Below are 27,115 nucleotides of genomic sequence, written 5' to 3'. Positions count from 1 at the left end.
GAGAATAGCGTGAAGCCTCCGCACGCACTATGTCTCCACGGTAATGCGTTCAACAAGCCACGTGATAAGATGCATGGATTGGCTGTCTCAGACGCAGAGGCAACTGAGATTCGTCCTCCGCCACCCGGATTGAGGCGAGTCATTACGCCACCATTGGGAATTGGGCATTCCAAATTGGGGAGAAAAATAAAAGAAATGTTGTTTAATGGACTAAATGGTTTATTTATTTTTGGGCCCTGTTAGTTTCTGCTTGCAGCAGCTATATCCAGTAGTGTTTTACAGACTTTTCTTTTCTGATCTTTTTCAGGTATGTAGAAGCTGCAGCGGCAGTGCAGAGCGTCAGGTCCCATGTGTCTCATTGGACTGCCCTGTACTCTACAAATTGTCTCGTGTTAATCGGCACCTTTCCAGAGGACCATACCTTCACCAACTTCTGGAGCAGTTCTGATTGTTCTGCAGTCTGTCCTATCTCTCTTTTCCTCTGTTTTTCTCTGGTGCTAAACGCTGTCATTCAGCACAGTTTTTTGTGTGTATCATAGTTTGAAAAGGTGCTTTTTTGTGACCTCTCCCTCTTATACTGGTTGACTGTGTGGTAATGCAGCGCAGTGGGACTGAAGAGGCCTTAAATACAGAAAAGAGGATGTGGACTGTGTTTTTGATGTACCGTTTATGACTTTGCTTTGTAGTCATTGTTCATTGCTGTCATAGTGTTCCTTCATTTCAATGATATTTCTGCAGACTGACAGCATAAATCCTCTCAAAACTGAACCTCATATGCGCTGTAGCATTTTGTAAATCAAAGATATTCAGTTCTGAGTTTTGTGGAGCAATGTTTGACTCCAATGATGAATGCTTTTTTTATCAAATAAGCCTTTGTATAGTGATCCAAAATTTTGTCTGTTGGTATTGATGAAAAGTTATAAAAAATTGGAGAAAGGTTTTTATCAATCCCTGACTAAGGATTCCACATGTTTGTGCTAGAAAGACACAAGTTTTATTTTGTCCAAGTCTGAGGACAAACAAGTCAGTATCAGCCTTAACTTCTTGGACTTCTGCAATATGTTTAATAATTTATGGAGTATATATTGTCTGTGCATATTTTTTTTTTTTTTCTGTTCAAATACTTTTTTTTTTTTTTAATGCTTTCCTCTATTCTAAACCAGACATTGTATGTTACCTATGTAAAGATTCATTCTTTCAGTTCCAGATCTACAGAACACAATACGTATTTGTAAACTTGTAAAAACTTAAGGTGCTTCGTTTTTAAAGAACATTTGTGGGTGGAGATATAAAATTGATATAATAAAATTTAAGTATTTAACAAATGCTTCAATTGAATTGGGTCCTCTTGGTTTTTCAGTTGGTCTCCTAAACAAAATCTTTGGACTGCATAAGAAAATTAATATTGAATTGGCTGATAACTGTGATCTATGTATCAAACAGAGTAAGAATTTTTTACGATATTATAATTTTCGATTTATAATAATTTAATAGAATTTCAGAAAGGAATAAAATCAACATTTAAACAATTACAGCACCTTTTTCACAACAATTTGGGCTAAAAAAATAAAATCACAACATTACATAGAAATCAAAAGCCCAGTGAACAGATTTTTGGTAATTAACAAAGTGAACAGAAATATTTAACAAACATGAAAAGGACTTCAACAAAGACTTCAGCATCAAAACGTTACTTTTTCAGCCTAATCTCATGAAACTTATGTGACACTGGCAACATTTTTGCAAAATGATTTTATTACACGTATCGCTGCAGTTTCAAGGTGAAATGTCCACTGATGGGCCCTAAAAGTTTAATGTTCTCCCAAAAAGACAAGTTTTTTTTTTTAGGTTAATGCTCTATGAAGTTTTAAATGAATAAAACCTACCATCCTAATCTAGATCTTCAACAAAAACCTACCCAATAGTGTCATAAAAAGTAAATGTGAGACGATAACATCCCCACCCTTAATGCTACATCTAAACCGAACTTATTGTGTCATAAAAGCAAATATCCGGAACCTTAACCTGAGAGTGCTATAAAAGCAATTGTTAGATGAAAAAGGCAATAGCTGAAACAGCCACATTTCATTTGGGCTCACGTGTCAACTTCACTGGTCTCGAACCCCAGTCTTCTGTGTTCCAGTGTCCTATCAGTTGTGCCACCGCAAAGTTAAACTCGCTTTAATATGCAGTTGGTTATGTAATGCAATATTCATATATATCATATTCCAAATCACACGTTATAGTATTGTGTGGGGAACAGAGTGAAAAATAAGTGTTTATGAACTGTTAATCTGCTGTTTTAATTGTGATTTCGCATGAAAGTAAAAGAAAACTCATTGCTGATGTAGCACCTCAACATTTGTGGTGTTTATTTCACCAGCAAACTGCAGTGATAAGTAGAACAATGCATGTAAAAGTGATTTGGAAAAAATATAGTTAAAGTAACATTTTTACAATGAGACCAGGTTTTAAGTTTTTATACATTCAATTAGACCATACAAAAAATATAAGATCCCACATCTTGCCTTCAAGCCATTTCACAGTTCTTTAGATCAAAATATTGTCCTGATTACAATTTTACAAAATCCTTACACTTTTTCAGGTCAATAAATGAGAGTGGATCGGAAGTAAATGATAGAGAGATCCTATTTTCAAATGTAATCCTAAACCAGACAGATCTTGTCTAAAATCAACTTCTTTTTGATAATCCAGGAACATCCACTCTTATGCTGCATTCCATTCAAGTCAGATGTGAGATATTCCTACTTGATATTTCCTATCTCCGACCATAAAGCATTTCATTGCTATATGCTCAGAATATGACGTATAAGGAAACAAAATTGTGATGCTTAGCAGATGTTTGATTGTCACTTAGTAAGAGAATAAACTATGCTGTGCAATGCTAGCATTTGTTCTACAGGTGTACATTTGCGTGATGTCATCCACCTTCATCTCTGCGAAATCGGAGTTAAGGATTTCTGCATGAGTTCCCAAGCTGTAAGTCGACTTTAAGTGCCTCTGTTGCATTTTTCCAAGTAGGAACTTGCAAATACCAGGTTGAATGAAACTGCATTTAACGAGAACAGTAGTGTCGAGAAAAAGACGTGTGGATTATGTCTTCGTACCTAAGGAACGCACAAGAAAGCAAGTACATGTTAAAATGTCTGAACATGCAACTGCCATGTTTAGTAAGTGCTAAATGGCTACTGGCTATCTTTTTACCCAAGGAGGTTAAGAGATTTTGCATGAATGCTTCAGGTTGCTGTGGAGAGGATGATTCAACCAGCCAACTCTCAGTTCCTGTCTCAGGAATAAAGTATTGAGATCTTCTTGATGTAGTGCAATAAATCAATCCTCCTTCTCCCTGTTGAGGGACAGGAACAGTTTGCGTCTGGGAGAGTCTGTGGGAAAGGCCAGTTTGTTAGGCACAGGTGCCAAGTATTTGGGGTCTGTTGAGGGTGCTGGCGGTGGGGCTGAGGAAGTGGCCATTGACTGGGCAACAAGAGCACTGGCTGCAACATCAGGCGGCATTGTGGCTTTAGAAGGAGTGGTCATTAGGCATGCATCATCCATCTCTATCACCTCAAAGTCTGCATCGTTCCATTGGTCAGCTTCACCACAGTTCTGCTGGTCCTCTTCTTCCTCCACATTGTCCAGCAGGGCTTGCCGGTACTCACTGTCATCAGCATCCTTGGTGTGTCTGCCTGGCCCTTTCCGTAGGGCAGACGGACCTCCTGGTGATGCTAGTTTGTACATAACAGGGAACAGGATGGAGGTGAAGGTGGATGTCCCGAGAGCCAGGTACATCAGCAATGGTTCATTCTTCACCTGCCCCAGTAAGAATGCCAGCAGTGCTGGCAGGACCATCTCACCAAGGGCTGCTCCCACCACAAACACTGCAGCCGACCGCCCTGTCACCGTTGTGTACTGCTCCACCCATGAAATTCCACTAGGATAGGTGGTAGACATGGAGACACCATACAGGGCAGTGCAAGCCCAGAGCACAGGGCTATTTTTGCTAAAAAGGAGCAGCAAGAGAGAAGTAACTGTAGTGCCCACTAGACTCAGCAGGATCAGCGTGCCTGGGCGCAGACAAGTCGCAAAAAAGATGGCCAGACCACGACCAGCTGCAAACGTTCCCCAGAAAAGCGAGTTCAGCCCTGCTGCCTGAGCCTCATCCATACCAGCATGGTCCTTTGCATAGGTGAATATAAAGGAGCCGTATGCTACTTCACTTCCAACATAGAAGAAAAAGAACGTGGACAGCAGGAATATGAGAATGTTGTGGTTTTTGGAGAACAGTGGCTTTCCTGAGGGTGTCTTAGCCCTGTTTGAAGAAGGGGAACTGCGGGAGTACATGATGAAAAAAAGGGGTGACACCAATAAAATATAAGCACCAATCACAATGTAGGCCCACATGGATGACATAATGTTGATCTTGGGATGGGAGAACGGCAAGATGGCACCAATCGTTTTGGAGGCGTGTCCAGACACTAGAGGCGTGTACAAGGTGGCATTGCCTGGACTGTGGCCAAACAGCAGCTTGGCTATGATTGGGGAGGCAAATGCTCCAGCGGCAAAGCTGAAATGCAAAGCCTGCATGTGAGGCCCAGCTTTCTCTCCCCACGTGTTCAGTATGAGAACATTACCACCTATTAACAAGCAGAGACTCAGAGTTACAGAAGCATTTGATTGATTTATTGATGCTAGAAAAAAAAAAAACACCCTCTCTCAATATCCCCTTTTTCACCATTGAGCCGAACAGTTCTGACTGTCTGGGCAAGAGACCAATCATGTGTTGCCACGTCACTAAAGGTGTTCTACCAGAACAGTTCTCTGTCCTGAGCATGGTTAGCTAACCATGCTGAGAAATGGTTAGGGGCCGGGAACAGTTTGTAATCAAACCATACTTAAATGGAAATGCTCCTGGAACAATTACTCACTGTCTTCAGAATCGTTTGGCCCAGTGTTGGAAAAAGTTTCTTTCTTTCTCTAGTTTCTGTACTACTTTAGCTACTACAGGAACTTGGCAGTGCGATAGTACAGATCTTGTAGGATTTGTATGACAAATTTCTTGTAATGTTCCTCATTTGTAAGTCACTTTGGATAAAAGTGTCTGCTAAATGATTAAATGTAAAATCTACATGCTAGAAATTATTTCTTACAATAGGATTCCTGATGTCAAAATTGCTTTATACTGTTAATAAAAATCAAACTGGTAATTGCTGTATGCTGATATTTAACAATAATTAACACTGTGTAGTAATGTTGATTATCAGTATCAACACTTTTCTAATAGGGTAGGCATTACAGAACACTGTCAACAGATAAGAACTTGATAAAAGCAAAAAAGTAAAAACCTTGTGTCAGATGTATAAACGTTGTGTTTGCACATAATTAGCATAAATTGTGTACAGCATTTTTACGCTCACATTGATATATATATATATATACACACACATATACACACACAATGAAAATTTGAAATGTGAAAATGTGTGCACCATCATGCACACTCCATGCTAATGTGTGCAATTTCATGACTCCACTGGCCAACTAATTAATTGAACTGAATGCTGTATAAATCTTAACCTAAAACCTTAAAGTTTATGTCCATGTAAAACTTCTAGCTTGACAACAGGCACTTATTAACAGGAGCTCATTGAACGGTCAGAGATCTCAGAACAGCCAGGGGCAACGTAAAGGGCAAAGTGTAAAGCACTTTATATAGAAACCGAATTTGAATGACTTCACATTATTTTCTTCTGCTTTTCAAATTGGTTTCCATGTATGCTCCAGGTGAGCGCAAATTACTTTTATTTTTAGTCTAGACTTCATTGTTTGCGCATATTAATTTATTTTATTTTATCATCACTATAAGTTGTGGAATCCAACTTATTCAGTAACCATTTCAATGGTGAAGTAACGTAAGAGAATAAAACTTTATACATTTCATGTAAGTTCTGACACATTAATTTGACCATAAATGTAAATCATTATCATTGATATGCACTTTTATATTTATATTTTATATACAATGATACATAGTAGCTTAAAAAAAAAAGTATTATTTACCATAATATATATAAAAAAAAAAAAAAAAGATTTGGTAAATGAACAAGGTGTGCAAAAACTACTTCACTTTTACTTTTTTTTTTTTTTAAATCTGGTTGAATATTGCATGATACTAAATTATTACTGTGGGACCAAGTCACGTTTATAATTTATAATTATTTAAAAGTCATATATTTCTTTCCAATTTACTTTTATTAAAAAGGAACTTTTATTTTGACACTTCACATGGAGCTTTTATTTTGACACCGAAAGTACAGCGTGTAGTTTACAATGCACCGCATCTAGTGAAGCGTTGTTGCCCACTCCTTTTCTGTTATACTGTGCTCCTTTGTAGATTTGTATAATCATTTGTAGCGGTTACTAAGGTTTGGAATTGCCCAAATGCTTTATATCTTTCACAATTCATGTGATCTGCTCTAAAATTGGTAAAAATACGCACGAGTCCCGTGACTGCACAGAACAGCCTGTCACCCATTCTGAAGCGCACACAGACCATGTTTATCTGTCTTTTATCGCAGCTTATTGAAATTTTAAAATCACTTATGACCATATTGCCATTTTGATTATTTATGATGCCCAAAATGATAGCAAAATGAGTCTACTGATGCGCTTTTTATGAAACTTAATGGCCAAATAACGGCCATTATTCACGATATTGCTTACTTTTATATCATCAGCCAAATTATCGCAAAAATATCGTGAATATTCAATATATCGCCCAGCCCTAATGTATATAACATTTAATGTATATATTCTGCATCTGCTGATGTCAAATCAGAAGTCAGTGTCTTGCCACAGATGCTTTTTATGTTTCTAGTACTTCAAATGTTTAAAAACAAAAAGTGGATGGTCCAACAATTAGACACTGCACACTGGGATGCAGTTTATTAATATGCAGATACATGAATAATATATTTGTTTAAAAGAGCATTTGAATATTTATGGCTGTGTTGGAAAGGACACAGGTTGGGAAATACCGTTACTACATGTGTGCACAATCTTATGCTAATTTAATTATAAAAGGAACTGTGGGCAAGATCTGGAGTGCAATGGGTTTTATAAATTAGTAACTTTTGCGCAATCACAGAATCTGCTATTTGTGTGTATGCATAACTGTGGGATTAAACCCATGCAAAGTTTTATACTCAAGGCCCCAAGCCTTACTTGTATGTGTAAAAGGGTGTAAACACACACCTTACCTGTATCTAACACTCCCATTGACATCCCCAAACTGGACATTAAAGCGGTGAGCAGCCAAGCCTTTTTACAGAAGGGAGTTCCAGACATCCCAAATGCAGTGATCATCAAGGAAAAGCCTGCAGAGATAAATCAACCTTATTCATGGTAGCGCCATCTTGGATTTTTAATGGGATTGACAATGAGGCTGTGAGGGATAGACTTACATCTCTTCAATGGCACGCATGGTATAAAGCTGTAAAAAGCTCCTAGATCACAAATGATTTTCCATAACTCATGTTGTCTGGAGTTTTTTTTACAGTTGAATGTTCTTGGAAAGATGTTTTTTCAATGTTTGTCCGCAGAACGATCCAAAAACACTTTAAACTGCAGTACAACCCATTGAATTGACTGTACGTCTATCCCTCACAGCCTCGCTGTCATTCCCGTCAAAAATCAAAGATGCTACTGCTGTGGATTTTGGTTTATGGATCACTATGGAAATCATATTCAATATATGCATTTTGAATGTTTAAAAAAAAAAAAAATGGTTTTAAAGTTCAAAGATTTTGACCCAAGGTAGTAGATTTGATCTACTTTTTTAAGATACTATTAAAAGATATGCTTTAACCAAATAAATCTACAAAACACAGTGGGGCCCTACTAAAACACCATGAGATATGGCCCTTCCTACAAGCAGTGATTCATGCATGCAATGAAGGTTTGTCTTTTTGTGTATTTCATGTATTTTCCAATTTAAAAAAATTAAATCTAGTCAGCTACAGCAGGGCTGAATTTTAGGGCAGTCAGTGAACATTTGATAATAGCTGCGTCCCAATTCGCATACTTGTGCACTATTCTTCATTATTTTGAAGTGCAAGTAGTTAGGACTGAAACGATTAGTTGGCGTAATCGACAACATCGACAATAAACACTGTAGACATAAAAGCTGTCGAAGAGTCGTTTGATCTCATTTAACGTAACATGAGATCACATGAAACGCCAATAATGGCGTGCGAGAGCAGCACTGCAGCTCGCTCCTGATTGAGGAGAGGAAGAATTACACAGCTCACAGTCCAAACGCACTCCAAACTTTCCAAACGGCTTCAGGTAATGTAGATCGCAAAGTATGAGGGAATTAAAATGCAAAAATACAAAATAAGTAAATACAGAAGCAGTGTCATCATGAAATAAAGCAGAGCCGGATCTGGCATTCCGCTAAGCAAAACTTGCATGTCTAAAGAGTGTCTAAAGTTAACACCCTGGTGTTATATCTTTAATGCATCCTTTATTAAAGTTCAAATAATAAGGAAGCGGGGTCACTTAAATAAACAAACTCAAAACTGGTATTTCTCTGTGCAGTCAGCGCCGCTTCTATGAGTCGCGTGGAGTGACCCATTCGGGAGAGATTGAAACTGCACCCGGCCCGTCCCTCACGTGTTTGCTGCAGCTATATTATAACATGATGGCATGCGACGTATGTGTCACACCACGGTGTGAATCTTATCACAGCTTTATTAAGAAGAGAGAGTTTGTTTATGTGAGTTAAAGATGGATTGAAGTGAAGATGAGAGAGTGTAGTCTTAGCCCATTATACACTGCAACAAAATAAATTTTTGATTAGTCTTTTTTGGCTTCTTTTTCCAAAATAATATCTAAAACTTCTTTAAAACAATATACACTGGTGGCCAAAAGTTTGGAGTAATGTACAGATTTTGCCCTTATTGAAAGACATTGGTACTTTTATTCACCAAAGTGGCATTCAACTGATCACAATTTATAGTCAGGACATTAATAACGTGAACAATTACTATTACAATTTGAAAATACTACTACTCAGATATCTCCTCAAAAAATCCTCCACGTGCAGCAATGACAGCTTTGCAGATCCTTGGCATTCTAGCTGTCAGTTTGTCCAGATACTCAGGTGACATTTCACCCCACGCTTCCTGTAGCACTTGCCATAGATGTGGCTGTCTTGTCGGGCACTTCTCATGCACCTTACAGTCTAGCTGATCCCACAAAAGCTCAATGGGGTTAAGATCCATAACACTCTTTTCCAATTATCTGTTGTCCAATGTCTGTGCCCACTCTAACCTTTTCTTTTTGATTTTCTGTTTCAAAAGTGGCTTTTTCTTTGCAATTCTTCCCATAAGGCCTGTCCCCTGAGTCTTCTCTTTACTGTTGTACATGAAACTGGTGTTTAGCAGGTAGAATTCAATGAAGCTGTCAGCTGAGGACATGTGAGGTGTCTATTTCTCAAACTAGAGACTCTGATGTACTTATCCTCTTGATTAGTTGTACATCTGGCCTTCAACATCTCTTTCTGTCCTTGTGAGAGCCAGTTATCCTTTGTCTTTGAAGACTGTAGTGTACACCTTTGTATGAAATCTTCAGTTTTTTGGCAATTTCAAACATTGTATAGCCTTCATTCCTCAAAACAATGATTGACTGATGAGTTTCTAGAGAAAGCCGTTTCTTTTTTGCCATTTTTGACCTAATATTGACCTTAAGACATGCCAGTCTATTGCATACTGTGGCAACTCAAAAATAAACTCAAAGACAACTTTAAGCTTAATTTAATGAACCAAATAGCTTTCAGCTGTGTTTGATATAATGGCAAGTGATTTTCTAGTACCGATTTAGCAATTTAGCATGATTACTCAAGGATAAGGTGTTGGAGTGATGGCTGCTGGAAATGGGGTCTGTCTAGATTTGATCAAAAATGACTTTTTTCAAATAGTGATGGTACTGTTTTTTACATCAGTAATGTCCTGACTATACTTTGTGATCACATGAATGCCACTTTGGTGAATTGAAGTACCAATTTCCTTCCGAAACTGCAAAATCTGTACATTATTCCAAACTTTTGGCAGCCAGTGTACATTTACTTTAGGAGCTATACTGCAGAAGATAAATGTGTTATCTGAGAATGTTTAATACAATATTAAATTTTTTTTTTTTTTTAAATCTAAAAATCCTTAAAACAAGATACATTTACCTTAGAAGCAACTTATAAGATATTTAGACTTGCTTTCAGAGAATATTTCTTAAATTTGAGTATATTTCTTCTTTACTGCTCTGGCGGAAGTATGAACAACTGAAAAAATACACATACTGTATATACTAAGCACACTTAGAATCAAATTAGAATGATATCTTAGTTTTATTGGCATTTCAAAAAAAGCTAATGGAGCAGAAGCTACTGGAACGGTGACATAGATCGCAGAGTCTAGCGACAGCAGCTGGCGGTGTGAACGGGGAAAATGCAACGAAACATAGAGGGCTATGAGTACCAGGATATGTAATTCTTCAACCAAAAAAACAATGCAATGTTGGATGCATTTATTCAACGGTCGGGGCTTGCCATGCTTAGTGGAAGAGATTACCGGCTGCAATGCTGGCCTGACAAAACAGTCATTAATGGTGTATGTGGAAATTTCTGTGAACAAAACCCCTTACATAACCTTAAATGTGAGCGGAATCCTTTACCATCACCCCACACTGTAAATAAGTAAATTATTTGTAGGGATGTCCCGGTATCCTTTTTTTGAGAACTAGTACAAGTAAACCAATACTTGCTTTACGGTACTCGCAAATACCGATACCCGTTTTGTTTCTCATCAAAATGGTGTCTTAATACAAGAGTTAATTAAAACTTTAATCAAATGAAAAAAGAAAAATTCATTTTCAACATAATATACAGTTGAAGTCAGAAGTTTACATACACTTAGGTTGAAGTCATTAAAAAAAAAATAATAATAATAAAAAACAAAAAAATTATAATAATAATAATAATAATAAATGTAACCACTCCACAGATTTAATATTAGCAAACTATAGTTTTGGCAAGTCCTTTAGGACATCTACATTGTGCATGACACGAGTAATTTTTCCAACAATTGTTTACAGACAGATTGTTTCACTTTTAATTGACTATATCACAACTCCAGTGTGTTCGAAGTTTACATACACTAAGTTAACTCTGCCTTTAAGCAGCTTGGAAAATTCCAGAAAATTATGTCAAGCCTTTAGACAGTTAGCTTCTGATATGAGGTGTACTGAATTGGAGGTGTACCTGTGGATGTATTTTAAGGACTACCTTCAAACTCAGTGCCTCTTTGCTTGACATGAAGAGAAAATCAAAAGAAATCAGCCAAGACCTCAGAAAAGAAAATTGTGGATCTCCACAAGTCTGGTTCATCCTTGGGAGCAATTTCCAAACACCTGAAGGTACCACTTTCATCTGTACAAACAATAGTACGCAAGTATATACACCATGGGACCACGCAGCCATCATATCGCTAAGGAAGGAGACGCATTCTGTCTCCTAGAGATGAGTGTGAAAAGTGCAAATCAATCCCAGAACAACAGCAAAGGACACTGTGAAGATGCTGAAGGAAACAGGTACACAAGTATCTATATCCACAGTAACACGAGTACTATATCGACATAACCTGAAAGGCTGCTCAGCAAAGAAGAGGCCACTGCTCCAAAACCACCATAAAAAAGCCAGACTACAGTTTGCAAGTGCACATGGGGACAAAGATCTTACTTTTTGGAGAAATGTCCTCTAGTCTGATTAAAAAAAATTCAAAATGTTTGGCCATAATGACCATCGTAATGTTTGGAGGAAAAAGAGTGAGGCTTGCAAGCCGAAGAACACCATCCCAACCGTGAAGCATCGGGGTGGCAGCATCATGTTGTGGGGGTGCTTTGCTGCAGGAGGGACTGGTGCACTTCACAAAACAGATGGCATCATGAGGAAGGAAAATTATGTGGATATATTGAAGCAACATCTCAAGACATCAGCCAGGAAGTTAAAGCTCAGTCACAAATGGGTCTTCCAAATGGACAATGACCCAAAGCATACCTCCAAAGTTGTGGCAAAATGTCTTAAGGACAACAAAGTCAAGGTATTAGAGTGGCCATCACAAAGCCCTGACCTCAATCCGATAGAAAATTTGTGGGCAGAACTTAAAAAGCGTGTGCGAGCAAGGAGGCCTACAAACCTGACACAGTTACACCAGCTCTGTTTGGAGGAATGGGCCAAAATTCCAGCAACTTATTGTGAGAAGCTTGTGGAAGGCTACCCAAAAAGTTAAACAATTTAAAGGCAATGCTACCAAATACTAACAAAGTGTATGTAATCTTCTGACCCACTGGGAATGAGATGAAAGAAATAAAAGCTGAAATAAATCATTCTCTCTACTATTATTCTAGCATTTCACATTCTTAAAATAAAGTAGTGATCCCAACTGACCTAAGACAGGAAATTTAATCGCAGAATACATTCCAGGAGTTCAGATGTATTTGGCTAAGTTGTATGTAAACTTCTGACTTCAAATGCAGTATTATTTATCACATTAAGTGATTTTATACAGAACCTCACATCACAATCCAAAATACAACATTGGAGTTTTTTTGTCAAATAAAGTGCTGCATAACAGAGCATCACAGATGTGCGATATTCTTAAATATAATACAATTAATATTGATTTATTATTAGTAGTAGTAGCAGCAGCAGCATTACAGTGAATATTACATAACTATACTAAGTAGTGATATATTTCTGTTGTACTTTTTTCCATTTAAATTTAGCTTTTATTCAATTATAGTCCCATACACAGTAAATACATGGACTATAGAGACAGTGTCTCGAGCAACTTGCAAACTTTGCATATCAACCCATATCTTTAACTGTTAAGACTACCAACTTCAAAAAAACGTGCTGTTATTTAGCACGATATTCTTTTTTCATGTGGAGTCCACGTGCCTTACCCAGAAACAGATGAGGATTCACACAGTCAAACAGGATCCCTCCTAACAGTGAGCCTCCAATATATCCAGATGATCGACCCACAAAGATATAGGACAAATTACTGATGTTCTTGTTGACATTGATAGCCAGGTCTTCAAAGGTCGGGCCCAATACAGAGATTGCCATTCCCTGTAAATAAACCAAAAACAACTGTATCGTCTTATTACCATGCACGCATACATTTGGCCACACAACCACACTAATCTTATCCGTACGTCTGATGTCACAAACATAAATACCAATGGGTGAAAATGGAAAATACAATCAATGAGCAATGATATATAAATAAATACCCTTATGAAAAAGTATTGCACTGGTACCAGGATACAGTGATGAGGTCAGATAGGAATACCATATTCATACGCCACAGCATTTACATGGTACTTCATGCAACTTCAAAGAACACCATGTTAGATATACAACAAAAAAAAACAGTAATATGATGGTACTTTTTATTGGGTGGAAAGGTAACAGAACCTCTTTCCCCTGAGATTTTTCATGGATACCACTGATCACATACTCCAATATTCTGGGATATTTATTACCATATTAATGAACTAGGCTCTTTCACTCTTTTGAAAAGCACCCTGCCTCCTGTGTGCATGGTCATCACTAAAAAAAATTTTTTTAAAAATGTCATGGTAATACCATGCAAATGGTGCATTGATCTGGTAATCATTCAGTGTCATGGGACATCCACAGTGCTCTTTAATAAATGTTTAAATGGAAGGCCGGGTTGACCTGCCAGCCCAGTTACCCTACTCCTACTTTGTTTGATGATCCTGTTTCATCAGGATACTGTATTACGAACAGGAGGTCCCCATAACAAAAGTTTTTTACCCTTATTATTTTCAGACCTCTCTGTTTTGATACGGCTACAATCAAACTTTCTTAACAAAACAGAGGAGATCACGCTGTACCACACATTGTGCAAAGCATAGATCCTATCGTTTTATGATACACAAACAAAGCAGACTGAACATAGAGACCCACCAGCCCGAGAAAGGATGCGCAGAGCGCAAGGCTAACCAGCCATCGCCAACATGCCCCAGTGTCGCTCTGGCCCCGTCCGGGTCGAACTATTTCAACCTTTTCGGAGCCGAGGCTCAGCACCCCTTTACCCCCCTTCAGAGCGCTTTTCAGTCCTTTCCTAACGTCTTTCGGTTTGTCGAAAAGCGTGCCCTCTTCCTGCTCGTCGTTGTCATTGTCCTCTTCCATCCTGGCGAACCGAACGTGTTTCTTTTTCGACGCGGATTCAGATGATGGCATGACAGCCAGCCGAGCGAGCGAGCGAGCGTGCGTGCGTGCGTGCGTGCGTGCGTTGCGAGGCGTGCAAAGCAGCACACGGCTCTCGCGCTGTCGTGTCCGGAAAAATCGTCAATGTTGCGATGACGCGGGTCGAAGCTTTATGGCCGACCTAAAATGACCCACATTTGTCATGCTTGTCACTCTGCTATCAAACCATTGTATGTATTGTTTCAAAATGGCCAAGCCGACATATTTTCATTTTGTCGTCGCTCATCAATATAAAAGTCGGGTTCCGGAAGTAAAAATCCCATTCATTTTTTCCATAGGCGAATTGATTTTCGACCATAACTTATAAACCTTTAAAGACAACCCTACCGTGAGCGCCGAGGTTTTTCATCGACGGTATATGCTTCAGTTGAAGCCACTGTCTACATTTTTTTCAACTTCAATGTTTAAAAATCGTGTTTTATAGCTGAATACCTGGTAAACAACTACATTACCCATGGTGCAGCAGAGAAAGCTCGACCAATCAGAGAACAGCGGCCAACATAAAGCCAGAGATTCTCTTATTTATTGAGGAAAGAGCTTAACGTCAACTAGAGTGTTACCTTAAGGAGTGTCTAATAGAATGATACATCAGTGCTACCCTACAAGAATGTTTTTGAAGAGATTTATTTCTGCTGAATTTGATATAAATTGCTCTTTCTGTGATCTCCAAACTGAAGATTTGTCTCATTTGTTTTGGTATTGCTAATATATATTTAAAAAGTCTTTGGAAAGACATTTTTGACTTTTTGTATTGTACGATTTCTGATATTTCATTGAAATTTGAGAATGTAATTTTTGGTTTTATACATTATAAGAGAGAAGAGTCAGATTTTTGTTTTATTTAATCAATCTTGTCTTGCTTTTGGCTAAATATTTTATACATAAGTGTAAATTTAGTTAGAGTAAGCCATGTTTTAATCTTTTTCTTATGGACATGAAACTTTATTTGATTTCGAACTCCTCTCATAAGAAAGCTGTGAAGACAGTAAATCTTTTCAAAATGTACAATCCTTTCTCCCTCCCTGGCATGTAGGCCTAGTATGTTGTCATTTTGTATTTATTTATTTATTTTGTATTGTTTAATAAAAAAAAAAAGGCTACGCAGCACGTCGAACTGTCTGACTCAAAAAGAACCGAAAGAGCCGTTCCCACTGACTGCCGAAGTTTGCAAAGGATTACCGAGGACTTCCTATGTGCTGAGATGGTAATGGCAGTAGCCGAATAAGACATTTAGAAAAAATACGAAAAAAAAGTTGTTCATGGATGCCGCGGAGAATAGCGTGAAGCCTCCACACGCACTATGTAACACCTACATAAACGCAGCATCTACGTACAGCATGTCACCGGCATTCACGCTCAACAAGCCAACAAGCCATAAATAAGACATTTACATCATGATGGCGCCACGGATGGCCGCCTCGGTGTGGAGCGCTTCTATTGTTTTGTTGTTTTTGTTTGTTTGTCCTGTGTTTAGTAATCTTTTTCCAGTCAGTTTTACCAGAGACGAACTGCTGAACATTCGACAGCATTTATCTTTTCCCGGATTTTGAATATTCGGACGTTTTGTTTGACATTTTAATCAGAGGCACGGCTGCGTTGTTCAAACACGCTGTGAGACGCAGACGAGGGAGACGAGCAGGCGTGCTGGTCAAACTCCGTCAGCGGGGCTTTCGAACAACGCTGCTGAGCATTCATCTAGCGAATCTCCGCTCTCTCCCTAACAAAACGGACGACTACATCTCCTCACCGGCACAAACAAGGGCTTTTCAACCTCCGCTGCCTTGTGCTTCACAGAATCCTGGCTGAGTGAAGCCATTCCGGACAGCGTGTTACATCTGCCGGGCTTTCAGCTGTTCAGAGCGGATCGCATCGCAGAGTTAACGGGGAAAATGAGAGGCGGTGGAACATGCTTTTACATCAATGAAAGTTGGTGTACAGATGTAACAACGTTAAAGAAGATGTGCTGTCCTAATTTGGAAGCGCTCTTTATTAACTGTAAGCCTTTCTACTCGCCGCGGGAGTTTTCCTCATTTATTCTGGTGAGTGTGTATATCGCGCCAAACGTGTGTGTGAACACAGCACTGCAACAGCTGGCTGATCAAATCACAGACACAGAACAACAATACCCGGTCTCAGTTATTATTATTCTTGGGGATTTTAACAAAGCAAACCTCACATGTGAACTGCCCAAATACAAACAGCACATTACATGCCCAACCAGAGACAGAAATACACTGGATCACTGCTACACAACAATAAAGGATGCATATCGCTCTGTCCCTAGAGCAGCTTTGGGACTATCTAATTACTGTCTGGTTCATCTTCTTCCAACCTACAGACAGAAATTAAAATCTGCTAAGCCTGTAGTAAGGACTGTAAAGAAATGGACCAACGAAGCAGAGCTGGAACTACAAGCCTGCTTCGATTGCACGGATTGGAGTGTTTCTGAGGCTGCAGCCACAGACCTGGACGAGCTCACAGATACTGTTACATCATATATCAGTTTCTGTGAGGATATGTGCATTCCTATTAGGACTTTTTTAACATTTAACAATGACAAACCATGGTTTACAGCGGAACTCAGGCAGCTTCGTCAGGCCAAAGAGGATGCTTACAGAGTTGGGGATAAAGTCTTGTACAATCAGGCCAGGAACACACTGAATAAGGGAATCAGAGTGGCTAAAAGAAGATACTCTGAGAAACTGAAAAACAAGTTTTCAGCTAACGACCCTGCATCAGTGTGGAGTGGCATGAAACAACTTACGAATTACAGGACTCCTACCCCTAACCCTGTGGTGGACCAACAACTGGCTAATGACCTGAATGTGTTCTACTGTAGATTTGAAAGGCCCAATCTCACACCCCACACCCACTCTGACCTTCACTTCACACAAACACCAACACCTCCTGCAACCCCCTCCTCCCCCCTCCTGCTACTCAACCTGCACTTAAGATCTGTGAAGATGATGTGAGCCGTGTCTTTCGAAAACAAAGGATAAGGAAAGCACAGGGCCCAGATGGCGTTTCACCTGCATGTCTTAGATCCTGTGCTAACCAGCTGGCCCCCATCTTCACACAGATCTTCAATAGATCACTGGAGCACTGTGAAGTCCCATGCTGCTTCAAACGTTCCACTATCATCCCCATCCCAAAGAAAGCAAAAATCACAGGACTTAATGACTACAGACCTGTCGCCCTGACGTCTGTGGTCATGAAGTCATTTGAGAGACTGGTGTTGGTCCACCTGAAGGACATCACTGGACCCTTTCTAGATCCCTTTCAATTTGCTTATCGAGCAAACAGGTCTGTGGATGATGCAGTCAACATGGGATTACATCATATCCTGCAACATCTGGACAGACCAGGGACGTATGCAAGGATCCTTTTTGTGGACTTCAGTTCGGCTTTCAACACCATCATCCCAGCTATTCTCCGGACTAAATTACACCAACTCTCTGTTCCCACGTCTGTCTGTCAGTGGATTACCAGCTTTCTGACAGACAGGCAGCAGCTTTTGAGACAGAGGAAATTCACTTCCAGCACCTGTACAATCAGCACTGGTGACCCCCAGGGATGTGTGCTCTCACCACTACTCTTCTCCCTCTACACCAACGACTGCATCGCATGGACCCCTCTGTCAAGCTCTTGAAGTTTGCAGATGACACCACTGTCATCGGCCTCATCCGAGATGACAATGAGTCTGTATACAGAAGGGAGGTTAAACAGCTGGCTGTCTGGTGCAGTCAAAACAACCTTGAGTTGAACACGCTCAAAACGGTGGAAATGATTGTGGACTTTAGGAGGAACCCCTCAACACTGTCCCCCCTCACCATTCTAAACAGCACTGTGGCAGCAGTGGAGTCATTCAGGTTCCTGGGCACTAAAATCTCACATGACCTGAAGTGGGAGACCCACATTGACTCCATTGCGAAAAAGGCCCAGCAGAGGTTGTACTTCTTTTGCCAGCTGAGGAAGTTCAACCTGCCACAGGCGCTGCTGATACAGTTCTACTCAGCAGTCATTGAATCTGTCCTCTGCACTTCAATAACTGTCTGGTTTGTTTCAGCTACGAAATCAGACATCAGAAGACTACAAAGGACAGTTCGGACTGCTGAGAGGATTATTGGTTGCCCCCGCCCCCTTCAAGAACTATACACTTCCAGAGTGAGGAAAAAGGTTGGAAAAATCACTCTGGACCCCACTCACCCTGCCCACTACCTTTTTGAACTGTTGCCTTCTGGCCGACGTTTCAGAGCTCTGAGCACCAGAACCATCAGGCACAGAAACAGTTTTTTCCCCCAGGCTATCCATCTCATGAACAGTTAAAACTGCCCCTTTGAGCAATAATTACTGTGTAATACACAGCTTTGTCTTTTTATATTATCCAACACATCCTACCTCTTCTGCCATTACATTCCCTTGCACTGTAAATAACCGATTTGTATTTAGATTTGCACTACATATGTGTATGTATGTATATGTATATGTATATTTATATGTATGTATGTGTGTATGTATATGTATGTATGTGTGTATTTATGTATGTACAGTATGTGTGTATATATATATATATATATATATATATAACGTGTGTGTGTGTGTATATGTATATGTAGGTGTGTGTGTGTGTGTGTATATAAATATATAATGCGTATATATATATATATATATATATATATATATATATATATATATATATATATATATATATATATTGTGTATTCTATATATACTTTTTTCTTTTCAATATTTATCTATTTTTTTATTCCATTTTAATAATTTTTTTAAAGTCTTGTTGCTGTTTTTTTGTATAGTTGTGTACTGGATGCTCCTGTCACTAAGACAAATTCCTTGTATGTGTAAGCATACTTGGCAATAAAGCTCATTCTGATTCTGATAAAATGCGCGGATTGACGTCTCAGACGCGGAGGCAACTGAGATTCGTCTTCCGCCACCTGGATTGAGGCGAGTCACTACGCCACCACGAGGACTTCGAACGCATTGAGAATTGGGCATTCCAAATTGGGGAGAAAAAGGGGAGAAAATCAAAAAAATAAAATAATAGATTCTTTCACTGACCAAGTTTGCTTTATACGCCGTCTGCATCTGCTCGATCTATTCATTACTCTGCATTTGAGAAATTTAGTCATTTTAATTTATGCCATCAACAACAATAGCAAACAAGAGGCTGATGAATTGATGAAAATCGTTATGCCTTTCTTGAGATATTTGCGGTGCTATCACTCGTATTCTATATTGATTCTTCTTAATTTCTTTGAAGGATTGTAAACGAATATCTCTCCTCCTCGCTCCAAAAATGTGTGCTCCGTTATCTCGTAAGCCTAAAAATTACTTTCTAACTGACATGCACCCAGATACCAACCCCAGTCAATAAATAGTCCATACAGCAGAGTATAAGGAATACTGCATGAGGCATACCGGCATGAGCACCAAACACAAAAAACACATAAACATCATTTTCAGTTGGCATTCAGTTTAAGAACATTTTCACGTCAGTTTCAGCCTTGATAAATCCCGATTTGTTCCTCACTTTTAACGTATGGATAAAATCCACGGAATTTAGGATTGAATATCACATACAAGTAAGTACTATAATCAAATGGTTTTGCTCAACTATACTATATCAGAATGAGCTTTATCATAATGAGCTTTATTTTATATATCTCTCAAACAATGATAACACCAGCAACGACGACCACATCTCCCATCATTTACGTCTATGAAAGATGAACGAGCCAATGAGGCGATGCTATGGGCGGGGCGACACGTGTAGCTCCGCCCCATATGTAGCCCTGCCTCATTCTGCAGGCAGTGCACCAGAGTAAAACCTTTTAAAATAACGAGTTGCTCAATCCAGTTAATTTAATGAAAAATTTAGTGAAAGCAGTATTCAAGGCATCAGTTTACCTGATGGACAAATTATAATTAGACAAATTAATGGATGACACCATCAGGGTCAGAAATTATGGGGTGCTTGGGGCCACCGAAAGTGACAAAAATGCCTCCAAAATTCAAAACTTGGGAGCAAAAAATGCCCCTGTCATGAATTCTTCTGTTTTTTTTTTTATTTGTAATATCTGCTATAGTTCTTAATATTCTATTATAGTCCAAAAATATACTGTATATTATCACATACAATATGAGTTGATATTGATTTCATTTTAAGGGTAAGAGGTAATAAATTCTCAAATTTAAGAATCTGTTTTAATAAATGGATTGAAATATTTGACATAAACGGATGAGACAGTTAATGTTTTATGTAGGTAGGGGAAAAAAGCTCTCATAAAGGTAAAAAAAAAAAAAAAAAAAAATGCCCCTAAAAAATTTGAATCCAGGAAGCAAATATTGTCTCTTATTGTAAAAGTTAATTTGTGACATTAAACACCATGTTATTTGTTTTTGGGTCCTCCCCTTTTCTCCCCAATTTAGAATGCCCAATTCCCAATGCACTCTTGGTCCTTATGGTGGCGTAGTGACTCACCTCAATCTGGGTGGCGGAGGATGAATCTCAGTTGCCTCCATGTCTGAGACCGTCAATCCATGCATCTTATCATGTGGCTTGTTGAGCACGTTACCAAGGAGACCTAGCACGTGTGGAGGCTCACGCTATTCTCTGCGGCATCCACGCACAACACACTAAGTGCCCCACCGACAGCGAGAACCACATTATAGCGACCACGAGGAGGTTAACCCAACGTGACTCTACCCACCCTAGCAACCAGGCCAATTGGTTGCTTAGGAAGCCTGACTGGAGTCACTCAGCATGACCTGGATTCGAACTTGCGACTCCAGGTGTGGTAGTCAGCATCTTCACTTGCTGAGCTACCCAGGCCCCCACTATGTTATTTGTAAGTAATGTCTCCAAAAATCCCTTTAGCAATTGGCTATATAAAAACCACTGACCAAATAAAATGTTTTCTTAAGCTTGATGCCTCAATTTACATAAATAAATGTGCACTTATGGCTACAAAAACATTTGTAAAAAATTGTGTATTTGCAATATTCCAGATAAACCTGAAGTGACATATTTAGACATCTTCAGAAGTGGTATGATAGGTGTGGGTGAGAAACAGATCAATACTCAAGTCAGTTTTTACCATAAATTCTGCTCCCTGCCCAGTAGGTGGCGATAAGCACAAATAATGCAAATAACCAAAAACAAAAGAAGAAGAATGTGAAAGTTGCAAGTGATAGTAAAAATCATAGTATACATACATGTAGATATCTATGGTAAAAAGGACTTAAATAAATCTATTTCTCATCCCCACCTATCTTATTGCTTTTGAAGATGTGGATTTAAGCACTAGAGTCACATGGATTACTTTTATACTGCTTTTATATCCTTTTGGTGCCACACAATTTTGATACCCATTCACTTGCATTGTATGGACCTACAGAGCTGAGATATTCTTCTAAAATTCTTCATTTGTGTTCTGCAGAAGAAAGAAAGTCATACACATCTGGGATGGCATGAGGGTGAGTAAATGATGAGATAATTTTCATTTTTGGGTGAACTATCCCTTTAAGTAGGCTATAATATAACTCATAAATTATAGAAAAGTGTCATTTAAATTATTGCATAGATGCAGTATATTTAAAAAGGTTTTAAAAAGATATAGAGACAATTTGCTCTTGTGTTGCTCAAATTGAACCTGCATTACATATTTAAACAAAAAGAGAATTATTATTTTATTATTAATCTTTTATTATTATTTTGTAAAAATATCTTTTATATATTATTTTTATTATCACTTACCAAATTTGATATTCATAGAAGCAAATTCAGTGACGAAAAATCTTTATTTATTGTGAAGAGGAATGGTGCAAAATTCCTCATTATGCAGGTCTGATCCACAATTACATGTGGAAAGCAGTACTGCTTAAGAGGGTCCACAATGGACTGTAAGATGTTGACATGATTCAATAAAGACATGAAAACAGAATATTGTTTGTATTGTTTAAGCAGACTGTGTATGCCTGTTGTTGTGACCAAGTTTAAGATCAGCTCAAATAAAATTGTTATGACCAATTTATGCAGAAATCCATGGTAAAGCAATTGGTTCACATACTTTCTTCTGCAAATGTGTATATATAATTAAAAGCTGTTCTAGAATTTCTACAAAGGCCCTGTCCCAAATAGTACCCTAAGCCCTTGCAGTCCTCCTCCAAGTCCAGACTTTGGTGACGTAAGCGTGTGCAGACCGATGGGGTGCAAGTCAGCAAGTCCATGAGGGTGCATGAGTGGTGCATTTGGGACAGACTTCAAGACACAGAGTTTTATGAATTATTATTTGAAAAGTCATGACACTGAAAGAAAGGGTAAAGAAACACACTTTAACACTTGGATATTTGGGTTTTTATGAATAATTCCAAGCAACACAGAGACAATAAAGCATTTGGGAATTTAACAAAGAATGACAAAACCCCATCTTTTTAATTGTTTAGAGAACAAATAAACACGATTCAGACACCTGGATGGTTGCATGTAGGTGCTTAGAACACAGTCAAATGTATAGAAAGAAGAACATACGTCTCACATACCGCCGTGTATTGCAAAAATGATTATATTTATACACACAGCCACACTTCTGCAGGTAAATATATTGCCGGCTGACCAGACATTGCTATTTGAATAAATATAATGAATCTTCCAGCATATGTGCAGGAACGTAATCTCTCAGTGTAATGTTTTAGAGACTCATAATTCTAAAATAATTCTAAAATCCTCTTTGAAACAATGATAACAAAGGGTTATTGTTAGATTACTTTTAAGAACGTAAAATTTCCTCAAGAAAAACTATTTAACAAAAACTCAATAGGAGTAATTCCATATATCTGGACAACTGAATAAAACAACGTTTTTAAACAATTATACACATCAGACTAAACAGTGATCACAAGAAAAGCAAGTGATCCGTCATAGCCAATCAGGAAAAAACGATTTTTGAAATCAATATTTAAAGGTGTTGTGAGCGATTTTTTTCATGGAAAGGTATGCAAAAACTTTTCATACTCCCTGAAAGATATTAATAAAATAGACTTGTGAGATATCTCACCTGTGTCTGTAACAGCTCTAGACTCTGTAAAAAGTCAACAAAAATGTGTCCGCGGGCCACGGTCTCTGATGCTTTTGACCTGTCAATCATTTTGCATGTTCTCATAGTATTGTAGTTGCAGCAAATTATTGAGGCTTAATGCCATTTTTATGCCATGCAGCTCATAAGAGTTGCCAGTGACAATGTCATCTGCTCGGTATTGGTCTCAATAAAGCTCATTTGGTATGTTGGGTTGGAGTGTTGGGTTTTGGAAAAAGGGGCATGGCTTATCCAGCGGCTCAGTTTGAACAGCTAAAATCGCTTACAGCACCTTTAATCCGCGATTGATATCGCCTCGTCCCCCATGTTTTTTCCTCTGGCTCGGAAACTCCAGTCCGCTGTGATTGGTTGAGAGGATTAGCAGTGGGGACTGTTGGGTAGTAGTCCGCTGTGAAGCTCGCACTGATGCATTGAGGGCGCAAAGTGGGCGCTCGTGAGCACCCCTCTGAGTGCTAAAATGTCAAATGGGACACCCTACGGTCTCGTGGACTTTGTGGGAACACAAATCCACATAAAGTGTGCCATTTGGGACAGGGCCAAGCTAAGCCGTTGGATTAGCCATGCCCCCTTTTCCCAAAACCCCACACTCCAAAGAGACCAACATGAGCAGAAATGGTTGTCAAAAACAACAGCAGTAAAATAGTGCTCTCAACTGACAACTGTTATGAGCAACATGGCATAAAAATGGCATTAAGCCTCAATAACTCGCTGCAACTACAATATTATGAGAACGTGCAAAATGATTGACAGGCAGAAAGCGCCATTGTCCACGGCCCGCTGACACATTTTTGTTTGCTGTTTACAGAGTCTAGAGCTGTCACAGAGACGGGTGAGATATCTCAGGATACTTATTTATTATCTTTCAGAGAGTAGTAAAAAATCTTTACATACATTTCCATGAAAAATTGTTTACAGCACCTTTAACTGGCTAGAAATGAAAATATAGGTCATTGTAAAAAACAAAAACAAAATAAGTAGTTATTAAGAATGCCTTGTTGTGTTTTGTCTTATAATGTTTATGCATATGGAAATTTTAATGCATGGCCATGTGAATATGCAAAATAATTATTTAAAGTAGAGGAATTCATTTAATACAATTATAATACAAATATAATTTTATGGCAATTTTTATTAATTCAAGTACTTATTGTTATCATAAGTAAAACAAAACTACGATCAAGTGCAAGAAAACAAACAAAAACTATCCTGAAAAAATTATCCTGGAAATTAACATCCCATGAATCTGTCCTGATGTTTACAGGCTTTCGAAAGTATCTTAATGGTTGTATGTGCTGGACACTAAAACATCAGATTAAGTGTGCTTGGCCTTCAGTCTGCAGTCTGAGCCATACTGTGTGCCATTCTTGTGCTCCAGAATTTTTTCAATGGAGTCAGCAGCTGCCTTTTACTCTAACAGTATTTTCATTTGAAAATGAAAACAAATATGCACTTACAATATCTACAATAAAATGCAAGAGTACTGCAATTAAAGTCAGGATTGAGGTCTTGATGTAAACGGATTGACGGAAATTAGATTACATTCGACTACATCATCAAACAAGCCCCTGTGGCCATTTTGTGGAGGAAACACTGGTAAACAAAGCATTGTGTTTCTCCGGTAGCAACGAGATAAAGAATGAAATTTGAAACAATGTGACTCCGAAAAGCATTTAGGTGTGGATAAAACGTTGGATAATATTTCGACGTGTTACGAGAAGAAAAATAGGAAGATAAACTTAAGTGGTCGATTGGATCCTTCAAACTTGTAAGAAAAAATGCTTCTGGTTCTGATGTTACCTATGTGCTGCGATATCCTCACTTGATGCACACTGTTAATGCTAACACATGCCAGAAACTACAGATATTAAAGTCTCTAGAATTATATAATAATTTTTTTCTGTGGATTGGTTCTGGACATTAAATTTATCGGTGGGAAAGAACAATCAAGAAGATGACCTCATAAGTGACACTGCAAAGGTATGTTATCAACAACAAAACATGCTTTGTAATGTGCACGCTTGTAGCACACACTAAATAATACAGCTAATATTTCTTCTTAAAGATGTCTGTAAACTTTATATATGCAAATGCTACAAAGAAAGACATAAAAGATGTTGTGCTGCAGTGGTGGTTCTAGCTTGTATTGTGCCCTGGGCGAGCCCCCCATCAGCACATTGTGCTTTATTATAGATTTCAGTCTGCTGTAATTTTTCTTAGCTTACTCAACCATGTTTAAAAATTATGAGAAATAAAACAGTTAAACAGGCTTCTTGTGTAATTATTGCTATTATATTTATTGTCATTTTATGCATTCATTGCATAACCATCTCTGCTCTTTATACATTTTTCATAGCGTTGTTAAACTCATTAACACCCACTATATTTACAATGACTGAGCAGGGCCGGAGTGGGATTCATATTCAGCCCGGGATGTCATTTCCAAGTCAGCCCACACCCAAAAGGGGGGTTGGAGGTGAAGATGATAACAATAAAACAAGATCACAGCAAAAATATGCAATATATGTAATTACTTGAAAATTATTTAAGCTCTCCATGTCATTATACCACATACAGCATTCACTAAGATTTTCACTTTGTCATCAGACATCATTGTATGTATTGTAAAAATAAGTGAATGTTAAAGGGATATTTGATCATTTCCTCACCCTCATGCCATCCCAGTTGTGTATGACTTTCTTTTGCAGAACATGAATGAAGATGTTTAGAAGAACTGTTGGTCCATTCAATGCAAGTAAATGAGAAGCAGTGAGAAACAGATCAATAATTAAGTCATTTTTTACTATAAATCTCCACTTTCACTTTCATAAGCACTCTTCTCTCTTAGGAGTTCTTCTTCTGTTTTTAGTGATTTACATAAGTATATCGCCCCCTACTGGGCAGGGAGGAGAATTTATAGTAAAAAAAATATATAAAATTAAATATTGATTTGTTTCTCACCCACACCTATTATATCGCTTCTGAAGACATAGATTAAACCACTGGAGTTGTATGGATTATTTTATGCTGCATTTATGTGATTTTTGTACCTTCTGAGTTCTGATCACCATTCACTTGCATTGAAAGGACCAACAGAACTGAGAAATTCTTCTAAAAAGCTTCATTTGTGTTCAGCAGAAAGTCATACACATCTGGGATGGCATGAGGGTGAGTAAATGATGAGAGAAATTTCATTTTTGGGTAAACTAAGTTTATTTTAAAGACTATCTAGGCACATAATAACACTATAGAACTGTAAATGTTTATAACTCTTTCAAGATGTGCAGGCTCGCACTTTAAATGGTTAGTGCTTTGAATTTAGATCATTAAAATAGCAACAGGTCCAGTGAAACAATTAGTGATTGTTTTTTCATTTTTACATGCCATTCAAAACGTGCCATTTTACAATGATAAGAGTGAAATAAAAGACTAAAAATAACACAGTTGTACTTTTCTTTTACTTGGAATGTAAATGTTCAGGACAAAGGCAAAATGGTTACTGTCTCTTTAAGAGGGTTTTATCGCATGATACAACATTGAAGGCACTTTGTGCAGTTTGTTTTGTTGAGTTTATTCTTTTGAGAGCTGTAAAGTCACATTATTTTCGTACCGTGTCGTGCTGTTGCATCTG

At 38.3% G+C, this 27,115-nt stretch overlaps 3 protein-coding genes across 4 annotated transcripts in view; 2 read left to right on the top strand and 1 right to left on the bottom strand.

Annotated features, from left to right (window-relative positions):
- rev3l (REV3 like, DNA directed polymerase zeta catalytic subunit) overlaps positions 1-1,957 on the top strand; it is a 118,608-nt gene extending 116,651 nt beyond the window's left edge. The window contains exon 32 of the mRNA XM_051725262.1: positions 308-1,957. Within this exon, the coding sequence (XP_051581222.1) occupies positions 308-448 (141 nt within the window). The 3' untranslated portion in view covers positions 449-1,957. The remainder of the gene's footprint in view (positions 1-307) is intronic.
- On the bottom strand, positions 1,470-14,574 carry LOC127456733 (sodium-dependent glucose transporter 1-like). Of its 2 annotated transcripts, XR_007899876.1 has the most exons (5): positions 14,069-14,574; positions 13,036-13,204; positions 7,278-7,394; positions 3,226-4,655; positions 1,470-3,128 (listed from the first exon to the last, which is right to left on the bottom strand). XR_007899876.1 is itself a non-coding variant. In XM_051725268.1 (4 exons), exons 1-4 carry the CDS (start codon positions 14,342-14,344, stop codon positions 3,352-3,354), a joined length of 1,866 nt encoding a protein of 621 aa, XP_051581228.1. In that variant the 5' UTR covers positions 14,345-14,573; the 3' UTR covers positions 1,470-3,351. The 2 variants fall into 2 exon arrangements, 1 of the variants encoding a protein (XP_051581228.1); XM_051725268.1 differs by having other exon boundaries at positions 1,470-4,655; positions 14,069-14,573.
- Positions 14,575-25,174: 10,600 nt separating this feature from the next.
- Positions 25,175-27,115, top strand: part of LOC127456734 (RAC-alpha serine/threonine-protein kinase-like) — an 87,269-nt gene continuing 85,328 nt past the window's right edge. The window contains exon 1 of the mRNA XM_051725273.1: positions 25,175-25,464. The gene's annotated coding sequence lies outside the window, so the exon portion shown is untranslated. The remainder of the gene's footprint in view (positions 25,465-27,115) is intronic.

The sequence above is a fragment of the Myxocyprinus asiaticus genome, chromosome 19 (genome assembly GCF_019703515.2).
Source record: "Myxocyprinus asiaticus isolate MX2 ecotype Aquarium Trade chromosome 19, UBuf_Myxa_2, whole genome shotgun sequence".
Taxonomy (NCBI): Eukaryota; Metazoa; Chordata; class Actinopteri; order Cypriniformes; family Catostomidae; genus Myxocyprinus; species Myxocyprinus asiaticus.
Note: the sequence above shows the minus strand (reverse complement) of the source record. Positions and strands in the feature narration are given on the sequence as shown.

Bases quoted from the DNA above. Each gene is read 5' to 3' on its own strand.
- LOC127456733 (XM_051725268.1), bottom strand. From the start codon at position 14,344: ATGCCATCATCTGAATCCGCGTCGAAAAAGAAACACGTTCGGTTCGCC. The intron at 13,205-14,068 runs GTGGGTCTCTAT...GTTTATTTACAG, and splicing joins GCGCATCCTTTCTCGGGCTG to GGAATGGCAATCTCTGTATT. The intron at 7,395-13,035 runs GTAAGGCACGTG...TTATCTCTGCAG, and splicing joins GAATCCTCATCTGTTTCTGG to GCTTTTCCTTGATGATCACT.